Source organism: Pteropus medius, unplaced genomic scaffold, assembly GCF_902729225.1.
Source record: "Pteropus medius unplaced genomic scaffold, Ma_sr-lr_union100, whole genome shotgun sequence".
Classification (NCBI taxonomy): Eukaryota; Metazoa; Chordata; class Mammalia; order Chiroptera; family Pteropodidae; genus Pteropus; species Pteropus medius.
The window spans coordinates 540050-567128 of NW_024352780.1; the positions used below are offsets into that span (position 1 = coordinate 540050).

The window sequence follows — 27079 nt, forward strand, 5'->3', positions numbered from 1 at the left end:
TCTCCACAGCAAACCCCGTGTCCACTTTTCCACCCTGTCCCCAGCCTGAGGGCACGTCACCTTGGAGCCTGGGTTCCCGCGGGGCCTCTGTGCCCTCACCTATCCCCCAGAAGCCCCGTAGCTTCAGCCTCGCCCGTGCCCGTGCCCGTGGAGAGGCAGCTGGGGTATGCCCAGGGTGCAGCCTGGACGCCGTGGGGCAGGCATGGGGAGGCCCAGCCCCAAGACGCCCCCTCAGAAGGCGCCTCTGCCCTGGGAGACCCTGACTGGGTGGGCAGGATGCCTCAGGGAGGGAGGACATGGCACCCCACTGTGGGGCGCCCACTGAGGGTCTCTTGTTTGGAGGAGAGGACGTGGAGAGGATGGGCCGCCTCGAGCTGGAGCGCAGGCTGCCGTCCCGCAGCTTCCCCAGCCCTGGTTCCGTGGGGACTTCCTTAAGGAACTTCAGTCCCCCAGCCCACACCTGGGGCCATAGCCAAGTGACCAGACTGCCTGCAATCTCTGGGCAAGTCGGGTGCCTCCAGATCATGGGGGAGGACCACCACCCTTTGGGACACAGGGAGGACCACCATCGTCCTTGGGTGTCTTGTGGCTCCCGAAAGCCGCCTCACACCTCACACCCCGTTTGGTCAGGGGCTGCATTTGGGGAGCAGTTGGAGCAGAAGCAGAGAGGCGGTGGGGACCCCCATTTATTGAGCACAGAGCTGGGAGGCAGGTGCAGCCAGGAGCTGGTCAGCAGCTACATCGTCAACTCCTGCAGGAAATTCAGAGAGTCAGGCTAGGGAGGGGCCCAGCGGAGCCAGCCGCAGGGGCAGGGGCAGCCACCCACCATGATGGCGTTGACGATATCGCTCTGGTTGTCCCTGAGGGCCCGCACGGCCTTGGCCCTGGACACGTTGGCCTGTGCCATCACCAGCTCAATGTCCCGAAGCTCCAGCCCCGCCTCGTCCACCTGCAAGGACAGCAGGAGATGCTGGGGCTGCCCCTCCCCCGGCCAGGAGCCCGCGCCTCCGCCCCGGGCCCTCACCTCACCTCCTCGTCTTCCTCCCGGTTCTCTTCACAGCCCAGTCTCACCCGCGGCCCGGGCGTCGACTCAGGGCCCAGGGTGGAGGGCTCTGCGGGCACCTTGAACTTCTCGGCGGCAGCTCTGTGCGCTTGCTGGGAGAGGTCCTCAATCTGCACGGGCATAGCTGTCAGTCCTGCTGGGCAGCCCACAGCCCGCCCCGCCCCGCCCCAGCCCGCCAACCTTGGCCTCCCCGAAGACCACGTAGGTGTCAGAGGCCGGGCTCTTGAAGACGTCAGGCTTGGTGATAACGAAGAGGATGTCCTTGGCCTTCTGGATGGCGATCCTGGTGACACCGTGGATCTGCCGCAAGCCCAGCTTGGACATGGCCTGGGGGGCGGCAGGCTCAGGCCTGGGTGCTCCCCGCCCTGGTTCCCCGCGGAGTGAGGGTGCTGGGTGGACCCTCCCAGGCCCCCAACCTTGTGTGCAGAGCAGGGTGTTGGACGCAGGCTGACTGGGCCCAGTTATTTCACAAGGTGTCTGGTCACTGTATGCCCCGCAAAGGCCCCACCGAGGGGATGTATCGGCCATGGGTGGGTGGGGTGTTTGGCCAGCCCGGCCCCTCCCCCAAGGAGCAGGGCCCCGCCCACCTTCCGGGCCTTCTTCTCGCTGCGGCTCTGCTTGGCTTTGGCCATGGTCTCCTCACTGCGGCCGGCCAGGGCCTGGGGAAGGGCGGGTCTGAGCACTGAGGATGGGCTGTGGGGGGTGGGCTGTGGGGCCCCGGGCGCACCTTCCCCCCGGCCAGCACCTGGGCCGGGCACTGTGTGGCCTGCGGTCCTGACAGGGCCTGCTCCTCCAGCTCAGCCGACGACTCCTCAAGGCTGTCCGAGGGCCCCCGGGGTGACTCTGGGGACAGGGGAGGTGTGAGGGCAGCCCCTGCCTTCTGGCTCTGCCAGGTCCGTGCTGGCCCCGCCCCCACACCCAGCCGCCTCCTGGGCCTTGTGAGGGCAGTGCTCCGGCCCGCCCCTCACCTTCCTCCAGGCTGTCCCCGTCATCTTGTAGCTCGGCGGCCTGGAGGTCTCGAGGGCTGGACAGGCTCCAGGGCCCAGAGCCCGGAGGCACTTGGCGGGGGGACGGGGTCTGCAAGGCTGGGTCTTTGGTATAGGTGTCCCCCACAGGGGCCACCTCCGGGCTGAAGAGGGGTGGGTGGGGTTGGAGGCTGACCTGCTGTCCAGCCCTGGGGGGGTTTGTGGTTCCTGAGAAGGTGGCCATTGCCTGCTGGGTTCCTGCCTGTGGCGGTGGGGGGCCCAGGGTCTCCACTTCCTCCACTAAGTCTTCCTGGGGGCACTGGCAGGGACAGGGGACTCGGGGCTCCGTGGGGGCTGGGGCTGCCCCTGAGAGGAGAGCAGGGGTAGAGGGCTCAGGGCCTGGGAGCCGGTCCTGGGGCCGTGGGGCGGGGGGGCCGAAGACTCCAGGTGCTGCCCCGGCCGGCTCCTCACCGCCTGGGCCGTGCACAGGCTCCAGCTGCTGGGAGGCTGGTGGAGACTCGAGGGCAGGCTCTTCTGGGCAGCCCCTGCCCAGCCTGGGCACCGCCCTCGATGGAGACTCTGAGGCCACAGCTGCAGGAAGCTCGGGCCTGGGGGTGACCCTTCCATCCTCCGCTGGGCTTGGGGGCTGCACCAGGCCAAGCTTGGGGCAGCCGCTCCCAGGAGCCGTCCCAGTGACCCCGGGTGCTGGCTCAAGGCCTCCACTGCCCTGGTTCTCAGCCCTTCGGGCCTCCTCCGGGAGTGAGCAGGGCTCAGCTCCCTCATCAGTGGGCAGATGGGCACAGAGACTGGGCCCCCTGTCGGGCACCAGCCGGCTCTCATTTTCCTTCCCACCAGAAGTAGGCTCAGGGGGGTCCAGGGCCTCTTTGAGGGATAGTGAGGGGTTCGGGATCTCTGAGGCTGGCTCAGGGGGGCCCGGGGCCTCTCTGGGGAGGTCCAGGTTCTCTGTGGCGAGGTTTGAGAAGTTCGTTCTGCATTGCACGGCAGGGATTTGGGGAATCCGAGGTCACCAAAAGTGGATTCGGTGTCTGGGTCTCTCGGTGGTTTTGGAGCATCAAGGGTCGCCAAGGTGGGCAGCTGAGGGGTGTCTGGGAATGCCTCCTCGGTGGGTTGGAGGCATCAGGAACAAGGTGAGCCGAGGTGACAAGGTCTCTTTGGTGGTTTTTAAACATCAGGGAATTTCCAAGGTGAGCTTGAAAGTGTCTAGGAGTCTCTCGGTATGTAGTTTTGCAAGGCATCAAAGGTCATCGAGTGAGCTTCCGAGTGTCTAAGGAGTCTCCTCTAGGGTGGAGTTTCCAGGAGCATCAGGGTCGCCAGTGAGCTGGGGGTGTCTGGGGATGCTCCTCAGTGGGTTCAGGAGCATCCCAGAAAGGGGCCAAAATAGGAGGTAGGCTCGAGGGAGTGTCTGAGGTCTCCTGGGTTTGGGGGAGGCATCAGGATCACCAAGGAGGTAGACTGCAAAGAGAGTGTCTGGTCTCCTGGTGATTTTGAAGCATCAGGAGGGTCATCAGTGCGCTCTCCGGGAGTGTCTGAGGTCTCCTCCGGTGGGTTTGGAAGCAGGAGTGCTCCGAGTGCGCTTCGAGGTGCTCTGGAATGCTCACCGGTGGGGCCCTTTTGAGCATCGAGGAGTCGCCGAGAATGGCGCTTCTACAATTGTCTAGAGGAGTCCCTACAGTAGCTGAAACATCAAAGGGAGTCTGAGTAACTGTGAGGAGTGTCTGGGGTTCAGTGCCAGGTTTGGAGAGCATCAGGGGAGTGCACCAAAGTAGGCTCTGGAGAGGTGTCTGCCTGGGGTCTCCCTCGGTGAGTTTGGGGGCATCAGGGTCACCAAAGGTGGGCTCGAATTGTGTCTGGGGTCTCCTGGTGGGTTTGGGGGCATCAGGGGCCACCAAGGTGGGCTCGGGGGTGTCTGGGGCCTCTGCAGTGGGCTTGAGGGGCCCCGGGGCCTTCAAGGCGGGCTCGGGGCAGTCTGGAGCCTTTGCGGCGGGCTCGAGGCGGTCCGGGTAACCTGAGACAGGCCCAGAAGGCCCTGCATCTATAGCTATGGGTGAAGCCCAGGGCGTCCTGGCATCAGCAGCTGGGTCCGGGCCGCCCTGTTGGGTCTGGTCTAAGGCTGCAGGTTCCGGGTCTCCAGCGTGGCCTGTGCCCTTCTCAGGCGCTGGCTTTAGTCCCAAGGTCTCGCCTCCTTCCTGCTGGACCGCAGCAGTCACGGGCTCAGCCCCCAGGGCGCAACCTGCGTCTGTCTGCAGGGGCAGATGTGTGGCCGCAGGGACTGGACCCTGGGCTGAGGTGTGGTCCTCCTCTTCCAGTAAGCACACCTGGCCTGCACCTGCCTTCACACTCTGTGGAGTGTCCGGGCAGCCCGCCCCGCCCTGTGCTGTCCACGGCCTGGGGCCTAAGGCAGTGCCCGCCCCCTCCTGCCAGGGCTGAGGTGCGCCCATGCTGACGGGCACTGCTCCCACAGCGGAGCCTGCCTCTCCCCCCAGGGCCCGAGGGGGCACCCCGGCAAGGCCTGGGGCTTCCTGTGAAGGCGGCAGGGCTGGGCTGGCCGCAGACACCTGGCCTGAGGTGGGGCCTGCCCTGGTGATTTCGGCAGCTCGGCCCAAATCCGATACCCCAGGAGCAGTGCCCCCAGGGCGGGCCGGGAGCGGGGCAGCGGGCTGCGCGTGCGGCTCCTCGCTGTACAGCCTCTCGTCCTCCACCCCCGTGTAGGAGGCCGAGTCAGGGTCGGAGGAGGCTGCCGAGGCGTCGTCCCGGAAGGCAAAGGCCTCGTCCACGCCCTCGGTGATGGAGAGATCGGACAGCGACTGCAGGGAGGAGGCGAACGTGCTGCCGTCCCCGTCCTCGCCGTCCGGCTCCTCCTCTGGGGGCAGTGGCGTCACCTCCACCGCCTCCACTTGGAAGATCAGGCTGCCGCGAAAAGGCAGGAGAGCAGCTGGGATCATCGGGTCGTTGGCCAGGAAGTCCAGCTCGAAGAAGTGGCCCTCCTGGTCCCAAGAAGAGCTGCTGTCCCCTGAGAGGCTGGACTCTGGGGATGGGGACCCTAGGGACTCCGCAGGGGTCGGCTCCCTCTCGTTGGCCTCAGACCCTGGTGGGGAGAAGCTCCAGCCTGAGGGCACGTCCAGCCCTTCGGCCACGGCCAGCAGGCTCAGGGAGCAGGATGGGGACGAGCCCCAGCTGTCCCCATCTGCCGTGACATAGGAGCCTGAGGGCGAGGCAGGTGGCGAATCCCCGGGCTCGGTCTGGAGCTCGGTCTCGGCTGCCCAGCCACGGCCGGGGAGCAGGGTGGCGGTGGTCTGGCTGGGGCTGGAGGGTGGCGTGAAGTAGCAGTCGGGGTCTGTGGCAGGCACAGGCGTCAGCAGGGCTCCCTGAGGATGTGCTGCGGGGGGCGGGCTCGGACTGGCAGGCCCCTGCGCCCGGTCCCTGAGCTCTGGCAGAGCTGCCCAGGGCAGTGGGGGCGCCCGGCGTGTCTCCTCGCCCATTGCAATCCGAGGCTCCAGAGCGCCTGGGACAGGCCCCCCGATGGGCAGGACCTCGGGGGGCCCTGGGCTGGGGCTGCTCTTTGCTGGGACTGCCCAGGTCGAGGGGGCCTGGTGGGACCCTGCATCCCAGCTGGCTCCCTCGGGTGGGGGCCGGGCACCAGGCTTGCTAGGCAGGAACGTGAGGGCCAGGGCGCTGGGCCCGGGGGTCAGGGCGCAGGGCTGCAGCCGGTCCCCTCGTGGGGTGGTGGCCGTGGCCGCATTCAAGGGCAGGTCTGTGGAGAGAAGAGCGCATGAGCAGGGAGGGGCTGGGGCATGGGCTGTGGCTGTGGCACAAACAGGCACCCTGGCTTGTCTGAGATGCTCGGTGACGAAGACAGTGCCTGTCCCCTTGGACACTGGCTTGCTGTCTCCTGCACAAAGTCTGGGTTTGGCAGGTGAGGCCCTCTCATGACCTCCCCAGTCCTAGGGCAGGGGGCCTGCACTCTGCTCAGCTCTGGAACGTTCCACCCCCAGGCACAGCATCTCCTGTGCCTCGGCTTGCTGGAGTGGCCAGAGGTTCCTGAGAAGGGGTCCTTTAGGTCCACTGGAGTGTAATGAGTACCCAATGCCTCGAGGTGGGTGTGGCGGATGGGTGGGCACCTGAGCCTGGCATGGTCACCTTGCCCACCTGCACTGGACCCTGGGGCAGGGGCAGAGGCCGGAGTGGAACGGAAGCCTAAAGGTCAAAGGTTTCAGTGACTCATTCAAGGTCATCAAACAGTCAGAGCAGGGACTGCCCCAGACCCTACATCTGGAGACCCCAGCCCTGCTCCCTTTATTGGACCCAGCACTGGTCCCATCTCCAGGTGACAGCAAGGTGCCCTTGGCTCTCCCACAGCCACACAGGGCTGACCTGCTGGGCCACCCTGACCGGCCTTCCGGCCTTCCCAGGCTCAGGCAGCTGCCCTCAGCCTCCATCATTGCTGGCCTAGCCTCTCCAGGGAGGTGGGCCTGCACGTCTCGCCGCGACCCCCAGGGCCTCCGAGCTCCCACACCCACAGGCGCCAGCACCCTTCCTGCTCCTCGCTCCAGGACCAGTCTCGGCCCTGAACGGCCCTCAGGCATGAGGCAGGTGTCCCCGCGGGCCGGGGTGCACACAGGCCCGCAGCTCCGGTGCAGACAATAGGGGTGCACGGAGCCTTGGGCGCTCGCAGGCCCTCCAGGCCCGTCTACCCTGCTGCACCCGCCCTTCCCCGCGGGCAGGGGGCAGGGGGCAGGGGGCAGCATTCCTGTGCACCGAAGGGCAAGGCGCGAAAACACGGGGAGGGGACGGAGAGGGGACCAGGCCGGACGGAGGGGCGGGGAAGCCTCACGAGGCGGAAAGCGCGGGGCCTCACCTGTGCGGGGCTCTGGCCCGCCGGCCTCTGGCAGCAGCAGCTCGGCGCGGGCCGCCTCCCCGGGCATGGCCTGGCGGTGCGCCCGTCCCTCCGTCCCGGTGCGTCCGTACGTCCGTCCCGCGGAGCCTGCGCGGCCACCGCCCCTCGCCCGGGGGATGGGGGTGTCAGTGGATGACGTCAGGGCCGCCCCGCCCGCCAGCGCCCAGAGTGAGCGTGCGCAGGGGCGCCAGGCACTGCGGAGCGCAGGGGGGCGGCTCCCTCCCCACCGCATCGTGCGCCCTCCTCCCGCGGTGCGTGGCACTGCTTTTCCCGCAGCATCCCCCCATCCCTTTAACGGGAAAGGGGTTCACGGCCAGTGGAGGCTGGGCTGACCCCAGGGTGGCATCGCTTCTTAGCCATGTCGGGAAGAGGCAGGGGTTGTCAGAACTCGGGGTGTGGGGGTCCAGGCACTTTAGGGGAGGCGGCGGCAGCACAGTACCCCCGCCTGGCCTGCTGGCCCCCATTTGTCCCGGTCAGGGGTCCCCGCCCAGCCTGGTGCCTCTATCCAAGAGGTGAGCTGGAGCCGCAGCCCTGCACTGATTGGCTGGTGTGCGCAAGTCAGTCTCCATGGTAACTGCCTCCCGGCTCCATAGCAACTAGAGAGAGGATGGGTCCCGGGCTCCCTGCTGCCGAACACGCAGGTCTCCGCCATGGAAGGAAGAGGGACATTTGCCTCACTCTGTTCCCGGCAGCGCCCCTGCCACGCCCCCAAGGACTCCAGCCCTCCCTCTGGGAGGGAGCCTCAGAGATGCAGGCGAGCGTCTGCCCTGTGCCAGGCTCCAGGAGACAGATGGACATTGTCACCACCCGAGCTGGAGCGGGGGGTCCGGGAGTCAGAGCAGCCGTTGTTGGCGGGTGTCCATTCTGTCTTCTGCTGGCTCCACCCCAGAGCCCACGGAGCCAGGGGCTGCAGCGGGCACAGACCACTACGCCCCAGCCTCCCCTCCTGCATCCTGCATCCCCCTCAGTCGCTGGAAACCCGTCCCCCGTCCCCCAGAGAGGCTCCTGCCCCTCTCCTTCCGGTGCCCTCTTCCTTCCCCTCACTGGGTCCTCTGCAGGCTGCCTGCCATCTGGCCACCACCACCACCAACTTTCTAGAAACCAAAAGCCACACAAGCAGAAAACGACAAAGCCAAGAGCAGAAATCAGTGACATTGGAAACAAAGCAAGAGAGAAAATCAATGAAAACAAAAATCCGATTCTTTGAAAAATCAGTAAAATTGATAAATCTGTAGCAAGATTGACAAAAAAACAAAAGACCAGTATCGGGAAAGCAGTGGGTCTGTGACAGCTCATTTTACATGTCAAGTCGCTGGAAGCAGGGCAGCCCAGGTGGCTGGCGGACACATTCCGGAAGGGGCCCGGCAAGGCCAGCACCTGACACCCGCGACTGGGCTGAGCCCGCCCTCAGCTGTGTGGCTGCAGCATCCCACCCGTCAGGAGCCCAGAGGAGCAGAAAGGTGACGGAGGGAGAATTCTCTCTCCTGGACCTGGGACATCCATCTGTGGCCCTCGGACACTGGGGCTCCCAGTTCTTCGGCATTTGGACTTGAACTGAACTGTTCCTCCGGCCCTGGCTTTCCCGGGTCTCCAGCTCGCTAACGGCAGGTTGCGTCACTGACTCTCGGCCTCCATAACTGGGTGGGCCAATTCCCGTGATAAACCCCCCTCACATTTACCTGTACACAGGCTGCTGGTTCTGTCTGCAGGACACTGACGAGTAACAGGGCCATTACAAGGATACCAAGGGAATGCTACAAACAATACTCATAAACCCAACGACACTGAAGAAAGGAATTGATTACTTCGAAATTAAAACCTGCCAAAATTCAAACAAGATGAAATAGATAATATGAATGGCCCTATAACCATGAAGAAAATTGAATTTGTAATTTAAAAGCTTCCTCAAAGAAATCTCCAGGTCCAGATGATTTTACTGGAGAATTCTACCAAGTATTTAAAGTAGAATCAGCATCAATTTTAAACAATCTCTTCAAGAAAATAGAAGAGGGAATACTCCCTGACTCATTTTGAGACTAGAAACCCTGATTCCAAAACCAGGTAGAGACAACACTCCAAGGAAACAAAAAGTACAGGATGCCTCCCTGACTCACTAGGCACAGAAATTCTCAGCAAAACATCGGCTGAGAATCTAATGATGAATAAAGTCTGAATGAAGTGGGATTCCTCCAGGTGTGCGAGGTTCGGCACTTGAAAGTCGATGTCATGCTCCATACCAACACGCTGAAGAAAAAAATTCTGTATCAACTGATACAGAAAAAGCATTGACATAATCCAACAGCCATTCAGAAAAAAAAAACAAAAAACTCGATTAAACTCACAATAGGCTTATGGCTCACACCACACCTGACGGTGAACAGCTGCGTCGTCTAAGACGCAGTCTGCTGTCACCACGCCACTCAACACAGCACGGAAGTCTCCACCTGGCAGCGAGGCCGGGAAAGCAGAGGGCAGAGGGACTTCCGGCATGGCGGGAGTGGGGGTGGGGGGCTCCCGAGCAGCCCCCAGCGAGACTGGACAAGATGACAAACACCTAGAGCCCCTGGAAGAGGTCTGAAGGACAAACATCAAGTGGGGAGGTCGCCCCCTGAGAACGGCGATGTCTTGAGAAAGTGGGACCCGCGGTGCTGAGCCCAGGCTGCCCCCTTCCCATCCCTCAGAGCGGAGCGAGGCAGCCACTGCTCCTTCCTGGGGAGCCTTCAGTGGTTCTTGTCCTGGCCCCAGATACCTGCTGCTGAGGCCGAGTCCCAGGCCAGTGTGGCTGAGTGGGGCTGCCCTCTGCTCGGCCCCCACTGCGGGTGGGGGACCCCGCCTGGGACTCGGCACGCTGATCCTGGGCCCCGAGAGCCCATCTCCAGGATGCCAGGAGAGGCGTCCCCCCGCCCCCCGGCGTGCTCAGCTTCGAGAGTCAGGCTGTCTCTCAGGAGCTGACCAGGGCCCCAGCTCCGAACCCGCCCAGAGGCCTCCCGCAGCAGGGCAGGGGGAAGTTTGGGCCCAGGGCGCTCTCAGGACAGGGCTGGCAGTGCTGAGAGGCGACTGGGAAGAGCAGGTGCACTCCAGACCACAGGCCAGGCGACTGGGCACAGCCATACACCTCCCCGGGGGGACATCAGAGGGAAGATGCTTAGGCTGCAAAGTAAACAAGCAAGCAGGTAACAAAGCCCCAGCGGGGAGAGGGGTTGGCTTGGCACCCAGAGTTGTTACAATATTTTATCTAAGATGTCCGATTTCCAACAAAAAATCACCAGGCAAACAAACAGGAACAAATATGACCCCTACACTGGTTAAAAAAAAAAGCAGGCAACGGAAACTGCCTGAGCGATCAGACGCCATTTTCCACAGAGAGAGGCTTCATGACAGCCACTGTAAGTTGTTCTCAGCCCCCAAAAGCATGGGTGAGGTAGAAAAAGGTATGATGATGAAAACACGCGAAATAGAGAATATCAATAAGGATGCAGATAATGAAACTCACTACAGAGGCTGAACAGATTGGAAGCGCAGGAAGAATCAGTGAACTCGCAGACAGACCACAAGGGGCTGCAGACCGAAGACTGGAGAGGGACGGGAAAACGAGCAGCCCGGGAGAAACGTGGCCCCGAAGAACGCACCCCCCACGCACAACATGGGTGCTGGGGGAGGGGCGGGAGGAGGACATTCAAAGCCATGGCCGAAAACTCCCCAGGACCATGGAAAATGGTAGCCTGTACATTCAGGAAGCTCGCGGGCTCCAAGCAGCACGCGCGCGAGCAGACGCCCAAACCGCGCGGAAACGCGCACGTTGAAGACGAGATCTCCAAGGCAGCGAGAAGAATCAGAACTGATCGAATGAGTTCGGCAAGGCTGGAGGATTCGAGATCGACAAAAATCCACTGTATTTCTATAAACTTTCAATTAACGACCCAAAATCAAAATTAAAAAATTCCATTCACAACAGCACCAAAAGGAATAAAACAATAACAAATTTAACAAAGTTCAATATTTATGCTCTGAAACACATGGAATCGCAAGATGCGCGGAACGGCCCAAACAATCCTGAAGAAGAAACACAGGCAGCTTCGCACGCCCCAGTGTGAGCACACACAGAGCAGCCATTGAGACACGGTGCTGCTGAGCCCAGACACAAACTCACGTGTCTGCGGCTAAGGGATTTCCGCGTGGGCGTCGGGGCTGCGTGTGGGGACAGCCCCCTTCACAGTGCCAGGAAACTGGAGAGTCACATGCAAAAGAATGGAGTTGACGCTGCCTGCACACTAATAAACGTTAACTCGAAATGGACATAAGATAAAAATTTAAGAGCAAAAATGATAAAATTTGTAGAAGAAAACATGGGGGTAAATATTTATGACTTCGCATTCACCAAACACATGGCGCCAAAAGCTTGAGCGAAAAAAAAAGCTAACGCTGGACTGTGCCGAGGTTTTTTTCTAGGCGAGGCGACCCTTGGTTGACCTCAGAGATTGCAAGGACCTTGTCAGTTTATAATCCCTTATTTTTTATTTTTTACGCCTACAGCACCTGGTCTTCCTAGGTGGTCTCCCATCCAAGTACTAACCGGGCCGGACCCTGCTTAGCTTCTGAGATCAGCCGGGATCGGGCTTGTTCAGGGTGGCGTGGCCGTAGACAGCACCGGGATTTGAAATGTTTGTGCTCCAAACGACACCGTCAAGAAAGTAAAAGCATGAAGTGGGGGAAAATGTTTGCAAATCATGTATCTGACGAGACTTGTTTCCAAAGCACGTAAAAAGAACTGTTGAAATCATTAATAAGACAATCTAATTAAGAATGGGACAGAGAATCTAAATAGGTATTTCTGCAGAGATCACGTAAGTGACAATAAGCAAAGACCTAAAGAAATCAATCTTCATGAAAATACACACCAAAACCAGTGAGGTCCCACCTCCTGCCAAGATGACTGAATGAAAGGGTAAGTGACAGGGCCACTCACTGGCCATGGGGACACACTCGTCACGACAGCTGCACAACTAGCACGACCTGTCCTGCTCCTTGCACGCGGAGGGGCCAGCGGCACAGGGGCTCTGGTCTTTGGCTGTTTCTCAACTTGACCCGTGACCCCCTACAAGCTGGCAGTTACCCCGACAGTCTCTGCAGCGACACAGAAGGGGGTACGGGGGTGTGCAGCAGCCTTGGTGGACCCCTGGAAACTGCCACGCAGAGACCCGTCGTACAGTACGCGCTGTGACTCTAGACCAGTGCTCCCCAACCTTTGTGGCACCAGTGCTCGTATGAGAACCTATACCTGACACCCTGAGGTGGAGCCGAGGTGGTGATGCTGGCGCTGGGGAGCAGCCGTGCGCCCCGGTTCCCAACAAGCCACAGACAGGTACCAGTTACCAGCCTGGGGTTTGAGGACCCCTGCTCTAGAGAACGTTCTCAGAATAACCAACTACAAAGGGAGAACGGGAAGGCCGTGGCTGGTGGCCAGAGGCGAGGGGAAGCGAGTATGAAGGGGGATGGGGGCCGTGGTGGTGCCGTGCGCCACGGCAGAGATGGAGCCCCAGGCAGCAGGGAGGGCACGGCGCCCGGGTACTGAGGAGCAGTGGTCCTGGGGTGGGCAGGATGAGCTCGCGCTCCCTTGATGGGGTCTCAGGGGGACCCTGAGGTGCACGATGGCACTTGTCCCCACGGGTCCTTCACCTTGGAATGCCCTCCCTGCTCCCTCATCTAGCCTGGGGACATGTGACCAGCTTCTGAAAAGCTCTCTGGCTGCTCACCCCACTCCCTCCACTCCCCGCAGCCTGTGCAAAATGACAGACTCGTGTCCCACACGCCGGTGCCTGCTGGCTCCCCATCTACTCGGACTTCCGTGTCAGTGGTGAGGTTTTCACAGGAGGGGCCACTCGGGGGGCTGGGGAGTTGCCGGGCTGGGGCGCCCAGGGCAGCAGGGTGGCCCTTCTCGGCTCCACCCCACTGCACTTCCAGGTGTGAGACAGCGCCCAGCCTCCCCTCCGGGGACGGTCTGCGGAAGCGGCTCGCTGAGGGACTGGGGGGAGGGGAAGCCTGTTTCCTCCCCGCATCGGGCAGCGCTGCTGCTGGGTGGTGCCCATGACGGCAGCACAAGACGACACTGGTCCGAGTGTGATGGCAGTGAGGCCCCTCCCAGAGCCGCAGTGCCAGCCAGGTGCACTCCTGTCTTCTGCTCCACAGCCGGTGCCTTCTGAGTGCCTCACCCCGAGGCCACCTGTCAGCATAGGCCATGAGAATCCCCTAGGACTGTGACCACCCGCAATCAGAACCCCGAGACAGGCACTCGAGCCCCGTCGGGCCTCACAATTCTAGGACTTGGTCTGTGCCGGGCGGGACGTAGGCCCTTAAGCCACAGGCAGCCACGAGCAAATGGACACGAGGACCCATGAATGGCAGAAAACAGGCCACGGGCAGTGAGTGACAGGGCAGCTGGAGGGCCAGCTGCCTGGGAAGGGAACACAGGGCGGAGCCCCGGGCGGCCACCTGCCACCCACAGGAGGCGGGCGAGAACGCAGGGGACGTGGCATAGGGTTGTGACAAAGCCTCCGACGCCTCCTGGTGCTAAAAACCAAAACTAAAGATTGATGATTTATTAGCCACCAGAGGGCAATCTGCCACTCGGAGTGGCTGGCCAGCACCCACTCTGGCCGAGGTCCCGCGCTAAGGTCTGTCCTCGAGTGCGCTGCCTCCTGCCGCCGAGGCCCCCGGGCCAGGCCGTGCGACGGTCACTTGGCCAGCTCCTCTGCCACCGCCTTCCGCATCTTGTCCTTGAGGTAAGCGCCTTTCTGCCACTCAGACTTGAGCTCCGACCACTCGTAATAGGGGACCTGGGAGTGGGGGTGGGATGAAGCAGTGTGGGCGGGGGCCTGGCTTTGCCCTCTGCGCGCACGCCACAGCCTGGCCACAGCCTGGCCACAGCCCGGCCACAGCCCGGCCGAACCCCAGAGGGAGGGAGCTGGAGGAGTGTGCCAGGCCCGTCAAGACCGAGATCCATGTGGTACCCGAGAACGGCTTCTGAATTTCCAAAAGGCCGTTTAGAAAAAACCAACCACCCAAAGAGAACGTGACGGGCCCCTCATGTGGCCCATGAAGCCACGCGTGTTCTCTGGCTCTTGAGGGCGCCGGCACTGCCTGGAAGGAGCGAGACGAGGTGGTGACTGTCTCCCAGGTGCCGACGGGAGCAGAGGCCCCACCGACACGTCGTGTGGTCCTGTGGGCTCCCCCTTTCTTGGGCGGGGCCGGGGGCTCCCTAGTCCAGTTCCCGCCTGCCCGACAGGGACTCACGTCCACCACCAGGAAGCCAGCGGCCAGCACGTGACGCCGGGCCATCACGAAGCGCCCCAGCAGCTCTTTGCTCCGGCTGTTGAAGTTGGGGAACTCCCAGCGCAGGAAGGCCAGCCTAGGGGAGATGGGGCGCTGGGTGCTGACAGCCTCCCCACCACCCCCAAGGCAACGGCAGCCAGAGGGGAGCCGAGGGGCAGCCGGGAGCGGCATGCCACCCACCTCTTGGCCCGGGGGGGCAGCGGCTGGCTCCCAGAGGATGCAGTGAGATGAGGGGCCACGAAGTCCCTGAGGGGCAGGAACTGGCCATCAGCGTCCAGCAGCACCTCGGCATCTGTGGAGGAAATGCGAGATGCAAACGCTGGGGACGGCCGCCAGGGAGCGGCTGCGACCTCCACAGCTCTCTGGCTGAGCAAGTCCCACACCGAGCGGGCCGGAGAGCGGGGGGCCCTCACCCAGGACCCAGCCGTACTGCGTGGCCACCACGAAGCTGCCCCTGTCAGAGCTCCCCAGCAGCCCCTTCAGAGTCTCCTGCAGCTCCTTCTGGAAGGGTGTCGCCTTCCTGTCGGCTGAGGGCCGGGCACCCAAGGCTGAGGCCGGCAAGAAGGGGCCCGTGTACGTGGGGTGCTCCAGCCGGGCAGTGGAGTTGATGTGCAGCAGCTTCTGGAAGGTGCTCTGATCCTTCGGTGACCCACTACCTGAGGACAGGAGATGCAGTGAGACGGGCGGACAGCGGCAGAAAGAGGGTCTGTGTGTCCTGAGGGCTGACAAAGGACCCCGGGGCGGGCTCTGGCTGGGCCACGCCCTTCCCTGTAGGCAGTGGCCCGTCACCCCGGCCACAGCAGCACTGACGGGGTGACGGGCACACCGCCGTATAGGAGAGGGACCCCGGCACTCACCTAGGAACTGACAGTGAAACTCAGGGCGCAGCACGGCCTGGAGCTCGGCCTCCCGTGCCTGCTGCAGCACACACAGGGCCCACAGCACATCCACCTGGAGGCCTGGGTCCAGCCTGGCCAGCTCTGGCTCCAGCTTCTCGTGCACCTGGCGAGGACAGGGTGCGGTGCGGACGGCGGGCTGTTTTCAGTGGCTGCAGACACCCTGGCCCCCTGGTACCTCATCCCCTACGACCAATCTGGACAGGATGAGCAGCTGGCTGGGCTTTCCCGGCGTCCCCCACAGTGGCAGGGGCCTGGGGCACCATGTCACGTCTCTAATGCTGTTCTGAGCAGGCCCAGGGCATGGGGATGCATTTGTGGCCCTGGGAGGGATCGAACGACACAAAAGGGGAGGCAGCGGCCAGCGGGGCGGGGGGCGGGGGTGTGTCCCTGCAGGGTCTAGGATCACTCCCCTCCCCCAAGCAGCATGCTCGGCCCAGCCCGTGGGTCTACGAGTGCCTCCCCGACCTATGGCCACTCTGGGCCACTTGGCTGGCGTGCTGGGAGTTCGCATTTTGCCCTAGACAACCCCAGGGCACCTGGGTCCCCAGTCCCCCCAAAGCCTTCTGTGCCGCCTGGAGAAAGAGGGTAGGGGACAGGGCACGGGGTGTGAGGGCCGTACCAGGCTGAAGAAGCGGTCCTCTAGCTCCGGGCGGAAGTTGAGGCGGGCGAAAGCCAGCAGCATGTTGCACAGGTGCGGCAGGGCGATGTTCTGGCCTCTGCTCAGGGTGTGCTGGCGGCAGAAGGGCAGGGTGAGGCCGGCACGTGGGTGGTGGGCCGGACCCTCCCCTCCAAGCAGTGAGCCCCCAGGACCGCCCCGACCTGGCTTTGCAGACACCCCTCGGCCGGCAGATGCAGCTCCGACCGTTGCCCACTTGCCACCCAGACAATGGGACCCTGTTCCCAAGGCCTTCGAGTGACATCACTTCTCCAAATAAGTCAGAAGGAAACCCAAGTTGCCACCAGAGAGGCTCCTGGAGGTGGGGCTCAGGCCCAGGGCCCCCTCACCTGGGCGAAGGCCTCAAACAGGGGCAGGTTTAGCCACTTGAGGAAAGCGAAGGACTTGGCGCAGCGAGCCACCTCACCGGGCGTGAGACCGGGCACGTGGGGCAGCAGGTCTGCGGCCAAGCGCTGGAACACCTGGGTCTGGTGGAAGCCGAGTTTGCCTGAGGAGCAGAGCGGACCCTGGCATTTACCTGGTGGCCCAGCCCACTGCCCCGCCCGACTTCCACTCTAGGAGCTGGTGTCTGTAACCGAATCTAGCCCCGAGGCCCAGGGAACGGGCTCAGGGCCCATGAGTCACGATGCTTCTATGGCAGCCTTTCGGGCCAGCGCCGGCCATGGGTGGGCAGGCACCGAATTTGACACGGCTGCGGCCAGACGCCCCTTGTGCCCCCCGTGTGAAGGGCTCACCGTAGGCGTAGGCCAGGTCCAGGAGGACGCCTTTCGTCAGGGGGAAGGGCTTCTGGACCAGATGGTACGAGATGGCCCGCAGCAAGGGGACCGACCGCCGGTTCTGAGCTGCCAGCGCCACCAGCACCTTCCGCAGGTCGTCAGGGCCAAACTGCTCCACCAGCTCCAGGCACTGTCAACCACAGCCGCAGGGGTCAGCTTGATGGCCTGAGGACCAGAGGTCCCATGCAGTGCAGCCCCTGTGAGACAGCAACTGGACCTGAGCTTACTAAACACGGGCTGCATCGGTACAGGGCCTGGGGCACCATGTCCGCAGCCAAACTTATCCCCAGGTCCCAGGTCAGGGGACCCAGGGCCCATGAGCTGCGGAGCTTGCTGTGGCAGCCATCTGGGCCAGCCCCCGCTATGACCGGAACGGGGCTGAATTTGACTTGGCTGCGAGGCTGAGGCTGAGGGCCACCACGGCTCAGGACACACCAGCCAGAAGCGAAACTTGGAGCTGGCCCAGGCCACATGGGCTGCAGGCTCCCGTGGCCTGGGCCCTCAGCGCCCCTCTGCGTCCCGCCCCCAGCCTCGGTACCTTGTCCTCCAGGCGGTTCATCAGCGGCTCCGAGAGGTGGCCTGTCCTCATCATGATGGTCACCAGTGTGCGGCCGTCCTCGATTTCTGCCCAGCGCCGCTCCAGGTGCAGGAGCAGCTCCGCCAGCAGCTCCTGGGAGCCCCGCTCCTGCATGTAGGCGGTGCTGGACTCAGCCAGGAAGGCCAGGTGCTTGTACCTGAGTCTGCGCAGGCGCCAGCGCACCTCCTGCTCCACTGACCGCAGCTCCTTGGAGGCCGCCGGGAGCGCCAGCGCATACAGGCTCCGGAGCAGCTTCACCAGGGTCCCATGCCAGACGGCAGTTATCTGCGGGGGAACAGGCAAGGTCACGCCTTGGTCCCCACCGGCGCTGCAGAGTGGGCCGACGGCCTGTTTGCCGAGCCCGACTCCCCAGCTCCACAAAGCGTCACTTCGGCTCCCGTCAGCCAGTTGTTTGCTGTCACCGGAAGGCAAGAGCTCTGAGTGATGAGACCCTCTGGGTCCCCGTGACACTGACCCTACCAATGTGGGGACTAAGTGGGCGTGGCTGCGGCCCTGCCTGCGTCTCCCGGAGACATGAGCTGCAGGTGCAGCTGCCCAGTCCAGGGCCAAGCCTCCGGCACCGCGACTCTGGGTCAAGATGGGGCCGACGGGCCTCTTAAGGCCAGTTTTGTCAACCACCTCGTTCTCTTGCTGACGATGATACTATCTAGCTAAAAACAACCCAAAACAAGACACTAATTTTTTTTCAAGAAAATAACTAACGCCGAGTCTGACAAGCTCTAATTCCTAAACCTGTCCTCCAACAAGGCAGTTGTGACAACTTCCTAAGCCCACCCACCCATCGGCCTGGTGCCCAAAGCTGCACGGGAGGCCCTTGGCTTTGAATATGGGGGTGACAGACACCACGGTATCTCTTAGGCTGCCCCCCTGGCTGGGGGCTCGCTGCCACCACCATCGGCTCTTACGCACTGCAGGCACTCCTGGACAAACCCGCGTGTGTCGGGAGCTGCATGCTGTGAGGCATGACCACCTCGTGTCACGTGCCATCTCTGCTAGGTCCCTGCGTGAACGGCAGGACCAGAACCTACACCCAGGAGGTCTGAAACCGGCCTTAACCCCTACACCTGCATGAGGGTGACCCCGCTGATCCCTGCACGTCTGCAGGCCTCAGAGCAACACGGGGCCAGCAGAGGGGCCCCACGGCCCAGACTACAGCGTCACGGGAGGCGGCCGTGGCTCTGCAGTTTGCCGCGCCGTCTTAAGCACAGCGGCACAAGCCTCCTGGTCCCAGCCTCAGCCTCGCCACCTGCGAAAGGGACAGCCTTGCTGAGGGGGATGGAAGACACACGTGCGGAGCATGTGGGAGACAGAAACACCACCGAGTGCAGGGCCGGGCGGCGGAAAAGCACTGGGTGGATTTTAACGTCACGTGTGACCCAGGTGCCTGCGTCTCTGCAGACTTTGAGGAAAAAAGGGATTTTTAAAAGCAACGCAGTCGTGCTTTCTTCGTGTTGTAAATGCTTTGTCCCCTGTTTGTTACTAAACTTGTCAGGACATTCAGCATCCTACTGTGTGTGATCAACGAGTAAGGACTGGAACTGCTGACTCAGGACTGAGGAACGTGCTCACGGTGATCTCCACGGGACGCTCTCCCTTGTCTCGAGCTCATCCGTTGAGGGTCCGACCGGCTGGATGACACCACGCCCAGCTCAAGTTTCTGGGACCCTCCGTCAGTCACCACCGCACTTCCTTTAGCTTAGAGTGTGCCGCCGTCAGCCAGACCCTGACTGCCTGGCACGGGGAGGGGAGCCCCGACCGAACGAGAAGAACCAGGCTCGCCTCGCGGGCTTCCATGTGCCACCTGCCTGGCTGCAGGACGAGGACGGCGGCCCTCATGGAACGGCCGCTGGGAGGGTCAACAGCGAGAAAGCCCGTGGAGCGCTGCGGCCCGCGACTGGCTGCTCTGGCTCCAGTGCCCCTGCCGTCTCCGCTGCTGACTGGTCCGGAACCCACCTGACTGTTGACAAGATGGAGAAGTTGCTGAAAGCGGACATCCTGCGCGAGCGAGGCTTTGTCTGCTGGCCTCTCGGACAGCAGCCGGGAGAGCTGGATGAGCACGAGGGCCGCCTGGCTCTGGTTCAGGCAGTGGCCTCCTTCGAGAAGCCCCAAGAGCTCCTCCGGCTGGGTGGCCTTCTCAATGAGCTCGTCCACCTCCTGGCGCTCTGGGGAGGGAGTGAACACCTGTCCCTTCTCCACGTGCTGTGACAAGGAGCTGGGCGAGGCAGCCGAGGAAGTCAGAGTCTTATGGGCTACTCCGGCAAGTCTCAGCTGGCCAACTGGAAGCCCAGCGGGGGCCAAACGAGTGGCCTGCCTCAGGAGGCACGTGCATCGCTTCACCAGGCGAGCTGCCATGATGGCCTTGGTGGCAGGGAGCTGGGACTCCTAGCCAGCGATTCGAGGGCCCTGAAAAGAGAGAGAGAGGGTGGTGCAGGGTACTCCGTGACTCACAAACACAAGAACACGACATATGAAACAATCACAGCCACACTCCCCAGAGCCCAGCAAACCTTTCGTTTACATGCACACAGTGGTGTTGTCTGTCTGAAGCAAAGATTGCAGAGGATTTTTTTCAGTATGGGATGTAACGGAACATCGAACCCAGGAGCACTGCAGCCTGGGCTGGGGGGTTTCCGGCCCCAGTGTGTGCAGAGAGCATGCAAGAGCAGCTCAACGACCCAGGTTCCGGGGCGCCTGTGTGAGCGGGGCAGGGCGCAGGCAGCTCCGCTATCAAATGGGAAGAGGCCTTAGGCGAAAGGGTTTGGAGATGATGGGACCAGGTATTTTCAGTCAGACTAGTCCGGGAAAACTCTGGACATAAGACTCTAACCTATGGCTTCGTGGGTTTTAATACAGACTTGGAGCGAGCTCCCCAAATCATTACCAACCTACTTAAACACATACACTAACTTCTAAAGAGCAAACTCCTAAACTGATCATAAAAAGCCACGTCCCAACACTGCCCAATATTTTCTTCCCAGTCTTCCCTCTGCTTCCTCCCTGCAACACACTGCGTCCTAAGCAGGCCTCGCCCGCGGGCCGCACCCTGCCTGACAGGGCCTGCTGCCCGCTGCCTCACCCCCACCACAGGGCCCTGGAAATCGCATCTTCCCAAGCCCAGACAGAACGTTTCCTCCTCCGAGAAGTTACAGATCCCAACCGCGTCTTTTAACAGTCCTGTCTGGCAGCCTTCCTCGCCAGGCGATTAAACCACCGAGGGAAGGCACGTGACCAGAAGATAAAATGTCAACCTGGGCCTCCCTCCTGCCAAAGCAGAGGATGTCTGACCTTAGATCTCCCCGGACGTGGCCAGGTTATTGCGGACGTAAAAAGCGCACTCTAAATCTACACAAAGAAGGGGGCGCAGGAAGGGGGACACGGACTCGAGGCCACCACCCTCTGCGCGGAGCCGGGCAGCCGGGAAGCGCGGGAAACTCCCGATGACGACAGACGTACGAGCTGGGGAGGAAGCTGGGCCTCAGGTGCGGAGAGCGGCCCGCACCGAAGCACGGAGAGATCCGGCCCGCGGGGACCCGGCCGTCAGAGCGGGGTTCGCAGGCGGGACGGGGCGCGTGCGCAGGAGAGGGCGCGACCCCGAGCGGCTCCGGGCCCCGGCTCCCTGCCGCCCCCGTCCCCAACCCCCCTTTCCCGGCCCCCAGCGTCCCAGCGCGCCCGACCCGTCTTCTCTCCCTGCCGCGCCCTCCTGCCCCTTCCCCCTGCCCGGACGCCAGCGCCGCCGGCGCCGCGATCGCCACTGCTGACCTCCATGCGTCCCGCACCGTCCTCGGCACACGCCGCGCGGCGCGCTCCCCTACGTCACCCGGAGCGCCGCCGGAAACGGAGCTCGCAGCCTGTCGCCCGGCCGGAAGTCACTGCAACAGCCCTTTTCCGGTCGGCAGCCATCTTTGTTGTGGTCGCCCGACCGGAAGTCGCTCCGGCGGCCCCTTTCCGGTCGGCAGCCATCTTTGTTGAGGAAGCAAACTACGTGGAGGGAAGTGGAGCGAGAGGTAGGGCGCGGGCCCTTCGGAGAAGTGGGCGGGGAGAGAATGAGATGCTCAGAGTCGCGGGCCGGAGGCTGGCGCTCGGGCCGGCTGGCACCCAGGCCTCACGCGGAGCGCGGGAGGCAGCGCTTTGGTGCCCGTCGGTGTCGCGATCCCCGCCGGGCCCGGGCTTCCCCGGTAGCCGGGTGCGGACTGGCCCCGGCCGGAGGTCGTCTTGCGGGAGTGCAGGCACAAGTTGCCTTGATATTGTAATGAAAGAAAAAAAAAAGGATTCTTGGATTTGCTGTGGAGTCTTTGATTTTTTTAAAAAAGTATTGATGTTTAGTTACAAAATACAGTGCGGATAAGCCCAGCAAAACGTATCTGTACATACGTTTATAAAAGATGATAGGGCCTATGTAGGGACTCGATTAATTTTCCTTCTTGCACTTTTATTTTATTTCCACGGAATTAGTAATTGCTTTTTGTTTGCGATCTCGTCTTTATCACATATTCTGCCCCAAGCCCTTCGCCAGTTGTCTGAGGCTTTCAAGACGCACCGATACATCCATCAGCGGTGTCGCCGTAAATCTCACCGGCGTCCCCCACTGAGCGTTCTGAGCTCCGATGTGGGTCATCACCGCTGTGCTCCTAGGGCATCGCCCTGGGACCCCCCTTTACCATCGTCTGGAGCGATCCTCCACTGCCCTTCTGTGCCGGCGCTCTCATTTCCTGTCACCTACCATAGTTTTTGATTTATGCCCTAGTTGGGTGCCGCGCATCCTCCAGTAACTCCATGAGAAAGGATGCAAAGAAGGAATTCTAAAGGCCTTGCGGGTCTAAGCCATCTTCATCGTAGCCTCCTACTTGATTCATAGCTTGGCTGGGTGCTTTGGAAGGCTTATTCCTTGAAACGCTGCCTTTCTAGCTTCTCATGTTTCTGACGAAGAGTACAAAAATTCCCTGCGACATATTTGATCACTGGATGGTCCGCCCTGCCTTTTTTTTTTCTTTTCCCCCAGATATTAACATTTCTAGAAGCCTGAGGAGAGTCGTGCTAGGGTTCTGATACTGCACAGGACTGTTCCTTGGTGTGAGTCTGCATCTATTACCTGAGCGCATGACGGGCCCTCCATCTAAAAACTCCTGTTCCCGGAATTTGCTGTTACTTATCTGGTTGGCTGTTTCCTTCACATGCTCCTCTTTCTGAAAGATTCACATTTGAATATTGGTTCTTCTGGGCTGATTTAGAATTTTCTCTGATTTTTCTATCTTGTCTTTCCTACTCTTCATCTCATTTTTATTATTATTGGTTCTACTTTCTGAGAGATTATCTCAACTTTAGCTTCAACTCTTCTCTGAAAAGTTTACCAACAGCTTGTTATATTTTGAATGTGTTTTTTTTTATAATATGTATTTTTTTCATGATTGCAGTGTCTCATCTCTGAGGATTTCAACGATAGGGTTTTTTCCTGTTTTTCTTCTCCCTGTATAGTCGCCGTTATTGTCTCGTTACTTTTCATATCGCATTGGATTCTATCCTTAGATATCGGCTCGTATTTAAGCTCAATGGGAATAAGGAGCTCATTTACTGCGGGTGGGAATGCAAAATGGCAGAGCCACTTTCAAAGACGGTTTGGTGGTCTCTTGCAAAACTAAACAATATTACTGTATGCAACAGACTGAATGTTTACGTCCCTCACCCCTAATTCACACTCCCGAGGTGATGGTATCTGGAGGGTGGAGACCCTGTGACGGGATTAGTGTCCTTATAAAGAGACGCCCACAGAGCCCCCTCACCCCTTCTGCCACTCCAGGCCCTCCCTTGCCTGCGCTGGCGCCCTGATCTCGGACTTCCAGCCTCCAGAACTTTGAGAAGTGAGTGTCTGTTGTTTATAAGTCACTGACTTTATGGGATTTTTGTTATAGCAGCTCAAATAGCCTAAGACGCTATACAATCCAGCAATCACGCTTCTTAGAATTTACCCAAAGGAGTTAAAAACTTGTGTCCACATAAAAACCTGCACACACACGTTCACAGCAGCTTTATTTATAACTGCCAAAACTCTGAGCAACCGAGCCGTCTTTCAGTAGATGAAGGGGTAAATAAAGTGCACGTGGCCGAGCGTGAGTGGACGTGGAGCTCAGCGCCCCGAGGGGTGACCGGCTCCCTGGATGTGCTGCCGGCCCCTGCAGAGCGGCTGAGCCAGTCTGAGGCCGGATCCCGCAGACTGCCAGAGGTGGCACGGCCTCACCCGGCACCGAGACCCTGACATGCGGAGCCCACCCTCAGCACGTGCTACGGGAGAGACGGAACCCACACCACTGCTGACGCCCGGGTGCACCCTCCGTCTGTGACAGCGCTACCCTGCACCCCATCTGGGAAGGACGGCCACCCCCCAAGATGGAGAGACGCGGTGCAGGGCAGGGCCCTCTCTCAGAGCTCGCGCCTTCGAGGACTCACAGCTGCCTAGGTTGCCGTCCTGAAATACATGCGCGTTCTCTGTGGCCACTGGGCCTTCTGTCAGCCTGGACCAGGACCATTTCCCAAGGACCTGGGCCATCTCTCTGAAGGGAGGTTCCCTCGTCCCAGTTTCCTGGGAGGCCCGAACCTACTTCCAGTGATTAAGGTGCGGGAAGTCTGCTTTTCCAACCCAGGTGGCCCCAGCGTGGGCGGGGGCGACGGTTCCCCCGAGTAATGGAAGTGTTTCGTTATGTGTAAGGAGCCCCTTCCCCATACCGAGTATGCTAATGGGGTGACTCCTGGGGTGGGCTCTGGGGTTCTGAGGGTGGGGCTTGTGGCTGGGGACCGAGCTGGTTAGAGGGCTGGGGGTTGGCTTCAGCACCAGTGGGCGGTTCCAACGCCATGCCCGTTAATGAAGGATGGAGAAAACGGGACCCTGAAGTCCAGAGGACACGTGATGTGAAGGGGCCCTGCCCCCTGCTCCAAGGGAACTTCCTTGACCCTTGTGCCCTGAGGGCCTGCACCTGACCCCATGGGGGCAGAGGATCCTGTGTTCTCCTCCCCTGCCCCCGGCGTGCCTCCGTCCTTGTTGGCTGTTTTGGGTCTGTACCCTTTGTAACAGAACTACAACCTTAAGTGCTTTCAGAATTCTATGTTGTTCTAGCAAATTACTGAATCTGGGTGTTCGCTGGAACCCTGAATTTGTAGCTAAGAAAGTCAGAAGTGCATGTGCCTCTGGCCCTGAGGCTGCGTCTGCAGTGGGGTCCCATGGAGCTGAGCCCTTGGCCGTGGCCTGGCTGGAATGCGGGCGGTCAGTGTCGGGACTGAGGTGAGTTGTAGGATGCCATGGGGTGCCAGGTGGGTGGGCACGAGTTACTGGAGGTCCCCAGCAAGCTGCCACGAGCTGTCTGCACCTAAAGGCCCTGTAACCGCCTTCGCCTCTGCCCGCCCCCAGAGCGGTTGCAGCCAACGAGGCGAGGACGGGTTTCGGCCCCCTCACGCCTCACCCCCCTGCAGGCTCCACTCTGCTCCTGTCCCCCTAGTCTGCAACATCCTGAAAGGGGCCAGACCCCAGGAGCCAGAGCCTGAGAGTCGTGGACAAGTCGCCTGGCCCAGAGCCATCGTGGCTGTGGCACTGCCTTTCTGCCACCCCCATTGTCACCAGGCAGCTTGCCTGCTTCCCGGAGCGCCCCGAGGCAGGGCCTATGCACGCGTCCCCTCAGCAGGTGCCCAGGACAGATGAGTGGACAGGCAGAAGTGAAGCAAGTGGGTTTTATTAGCAGGAGGTGGCGCCGTCTGATCCCGCGGGAGTGGCCGCACAGGCTGGCAGTCGCTCCTGGCCCGGGGCTCGGGGGAAGCCCGTCACTGCAGGGGCCCTGCAGGGGCACGGAGGTCTCAGGGGCAGCCTGAGCGGGGCGGGGGCGGGGGCTTGCCCTGGGAGCTCCCCACACCCACCCCTCCGGGCGGTCACTGGCGCCCACAAGCAGGTGGGCGGCAGAGATGAGGCCATGCCGCGTCCCCAGGCTCCTGCCCCAGAGTGGCCAGGCTGCTCCTCAAGGTCCGGGGCACAAAGGGAGAAGCCCGTCCCCACATGCAGGGCGTGTCCCGGGGCACGTCTCCGGACACTTACCTACGGTGGGGTCCAGACACCTCCTGGCGCACAGGCTGAAGCAGCACTTTTTGCTGCCGTCACACTGGTCGTCCCTGGAGCACTCGCTGCTCTCCACGCAGGGCCCCGGGGTCTGTAGGGCCTGCACCTGGGGGCAGCGGCCAGCCTTTGGCACTGGGACTAGGGAGAGAGAGCCAGCCCTCCATGGCCCAGTGGCCGTGCTGGGGCCTCCCTCACCGCACCCTCGGGGGCCTGGAGCCTCGTATATGGGCGGGGTTTATGGGGCTGTTGGGCGGTCGCTAAGAGAGGGGTGTGGAGGGCGGGCCCAAGGCAGACCCGTGAAGAACTGTCCCCTCCGCCCCAGGGCTGGGGTGTTACCGATGAAGGGGACCATGCAGGACCGGCCACAGGGGCTCCGGGCACAGCACTTGGTGCCTTGGGGACAGTTCTGGTCGGTGACGCAGGCGTGTACGCAGGACTCCTCAGAGGAAGAGGAGCTGAGCTCGGGACACACAGCAGCCTGCCCTGCACATAGGAGGCAGGTGGGCAGGGGTGCGGCTGCCCCAGCCTCCCCCAGGGCTCCACGGGGACAAGGTGGGCAAGGACAGGAAGCCCCCAGAGTCCAGTTCCCAGCACCTCGACACCCCATTTGGGAAGGAGAAAGCATCTGGCAGCGGCGCGCCCGGGCTGACGAGTGTGAGTCAGCTGCGAGGATTAGGGAGCTCGGCCTTGGCCACCGCAGGGGTGGACAGGCTCCCCACGCCCAGCTAGCTGCCGGTCACTTGTCATCCTGGGACAGGGGCGTTGGCCCCCATCGCATGGGCGTCTCTGGCAGCGGCCGGGGCTTCTGCCGTCACTGACCCCCAGGGCTGCACCTCCTCCGTTCTCTTGTGCCCTGTCACCAGGCCACCGGGGGGTGGGGCTCCAGGGCCGTGTCCAGGGGTTCGGGGAAGCGGCCTACCTGGTGGGATGGTGGCTGGGGTCAGTGCGAGGGCAGCCCCCAGGGCCAGGAGGGCCAGGGCAAGGCTGGTTAGACAGCGCATGGTGGCGGGTGGCAGGCGGGTGGCAGGCAGGTGGCACACGGTGGCCCGCAGCCCCAGGGCACCTTTAAAGGAGGTGGCAGGAGGGGGAAGGGGAAGGGGAGGGGACTGGTGCCACCCCGGTGGCCGGAGGGCTTCCTGCCTGGACAGGTCCCAGGCTGGGCGGCTGCTGCCTTGGGCCACTTGTTTAAGTTTAAAAAGTCCCTAACAAAGTCGCGCTTCTCCATTTGAAAGTGATGCTCGGTTCATTACGAGGGTCGAAAAAGTGAGGTGCCACGGGATCCAGGTCGCGGTGCGGGGCAGGGACCGGGCGGAGCCCACGGGAGGGGTGGGCCGCAGTGCAGAGGACGCTGCGGGACTGAGGACTGCGCGTTCCGCTTGTGGCGCCTTTGTCCTTTCGTGCGCTTTCTGTGGCAAGGACAAGGTCTCCTGTCCCTGAGCTGCGTGCAGGGAGGGCAGGGCTGGCGGGCTCAGGGAGGCGCCTTCCCGGAAGGGCTGGGGCCCAGGAGTGGCCGGGGTCCTGCCCCCTTCTCCAAGGGAACTTCCTTGACCCTTGCGCCCTGAGGGCCTGGACAGAGAAGGTAGCTCCAGGGTGGCCCCATGTGCTGATGGCCGCCCTCGTCTGGTCAGGGCTGCCTTCCTCCGCCTGGCCTGTGGCCTTCTGGCCTTGGACACAGGGCCCCTCGGTGCCCCCTGAGCCCCCAGCCGGTGCCACACATTCGGGAAGCCCAGCCCAGAGGGCCCGTCCACCCTGCTGCGTGGCTCAGG

The 27079-nt window shown here is 61.9% G+C and overlaps 3 protein-coding genes, 2 non-coding genes and 1 pseudogene across 9 annotated transcripts; all 6 read right to left on the reverse strand.

Moving 5' to 3' along the window:
• Positions 1-42: 42 nt before the first annotated feature.
• Positions 43-7009, reverse strand: NACAD (NAC alpha domain containing). The gene is made up of 9 exons (XM_039847122.1): positions 6905-7009; positions 3835-5800; positions 2032-3017; positions 1809-1906; positions 1651-1722; positions 1244-1390; positions 1030-1173; positions 827-949; positions 43-751 (listed from the first exon to the last, which is right to left on the reverse strand). Exons 1-9 carry the CDS (start codon positions 6969-6971, stop codon positions 737-739), a joined length of 3618 nt encoding a protein of 1205 aa, XP_039703056.1. The 5' UTR covers positions 6972-7009; the 3' UTR covers positions 43-736.
• Positions 7010-11467: 4458 nt separating this feature from the next.
• Positions 11468-11586, reverse strand: LOC120589605 (uncharacterized; annotated as a pseudogene).
• A 1922-nt stretch (positions 11587-13508) lies between these two features.
• TBRG4 (transforming growth factor beta regulator 4) lies at positions 13509-21110 on the reverse strand. Of its 3 annotated transcripts, none has more exons than XM_039847102.1 (11): positions 20981-21110; positions 19175-19624; positions 17162-17485; positions 16582-16753; positions 16177-16334; positions 15791-15901; positions 15130-15274; positions 14686-14928; positions 14453-14564; positions 14234-14348; positions 13509-13776 (listed from the first exon to the last, which is right to left on the reverse strand). In XM_039847102.1, the coding sequence occupies exons 2-11, from the start codon at positions 19571-19573 to the stop codon at positions 13675-13677; spliced, it is 1881 nt and encodes a 626-aa protein (XP_039703036.1). In that variant the 5' UTR covers positions 19574-19624; positions 20981-21110; the 3' UTR covers positions 13509-13674. The 3 variants fall into 3 exon arrangements, 2 of the variants coding, with proteins under 2 accessions (XP_039703036.1, XP_039703037.1); XM_039847103.1 differs by lacking the exon at positions 20981-21110 and adding an exon at positions 20507-20673; XR_005649535.1 differs by lacking the exon at positions 13509-13776 and having other exon boundaries at positions 14703-14928.
• On the reverse strand, positions 16410-16543 carry LOC120589611 (small nucleolar RNA SNORA5). The gene has a single exon (XR_005649546.1). It is a non-coding gene; the product is annotated as a small nucleolar RNA SNORA5 (small nucleolar RNA).
• LOC120589610 (small nucleolar RNA SNORA5) lies at positions 16886-17021 on the reverse strand. Its single transcript, XR_005649545.1, has one exon. It is a non-coding gene; the product is annotated as a small nucleolar RNA SNORA5 (small nucleolar RNA).
• A 3649-nt stretch (positions 21111-24759) lies between the features above and the next one.
• Positions 24760-26316, reverse strand: LOC120589579 (whey acidic protein-like). 3 transcript variants are annotated; one of them, XM_039847109.1, is made up of 3 exons: positions 25650-26149; positions 25293-25451; positions 24760-25038 (listed from the first exon to the last, which is right to left on the reverse strand). In XM_039847109.1, the coding sequence occupies exons 1-3, from the start codon at positions 25936-25938 to the stop codon at positions 25025-25027; spliced, it is 462 nt and encodes a 153-aa protein (XP_039703043.1). In that variant the 5' UTR covers positions 25939-26149; the 3' UTR covers positions 24760-25024. The 3 variants fall into 3 exon arrangements, with proteins under 3 accessions (XP_039703043.1, XP_039703041.1, XP_039703042.1); XM_039847108.1 differs by lacking the exon at positions 24760-25038 and adding an exon at positions 26233-26316 and having other exon boundaries at positions 25179-25451; positions 25650-25796; XM_039847107.1 differs by lacking the exon at positions 24760-25038 and having other exon boundaries at positions 25166-25451; positions 25650-26152.
• Between the last annotated feature and the right edge of the window lie 763 nt (positions 26317-27079).

Coding starts and splice junctions, on each gene's coding strand:
- NACAD (XM_039847122.1), bottom strand. CDS start 6,971: ATGCCCGGGGAGGCGGCCCGCGCCGAGCTGCTGCTGCCAGAGGCCGGC. Junction 5,801..6,904: donor CGGGCCAGAGCCCCGCACAG/GTGAGGCCCCGC, acceptor TTCTCTCCACAG/ACCTGCCCTTGAATGCGGCC. Junction 1,723..1,808: donor CCACACAGTGCCCGGCCCAG/GTGCTGGCCGGG, acceptor GCCCTTCCCCAG/GCCCTGGCCGGCCGCAGTGA.
- TBRG4 (XM_039847102.1), bottom strand. CDS start 19,573: ATGGCAGCTCGCCTGGTGAAGCGATGCACGTGCCTCCTGAGGCAGGCC. Junction 17,486..19,174: donor TCCATCTTGTCAACAGTCAG/GTGGGTTCCGGA, acceptor GTTCCCCCGCAG/ATAACTGCCGTCTGGCATGG. Junction 14,349..14,452: donor CTGCCCCCCCGGGCCAAGAG/GTGGGTGGCATG, acceptor CATCTCCCCTAG/GCTGGCCTTCCTGCGCTGGG.
- LOC120589579 (XM_039847107.1), bottom strand. CDS start 25,938: ATGCTTTCTCCTTCCCAAATGGGGTGTCGAGGTGCTGGGAACTGGACT. Junction 25,452..25,649: donor CTGCATGGTCCCCTTCATCG/GTAACACCCCAG, acceptor CTCTCTCCCTAG/TCCCAGTGCCAAAGGCTGGC.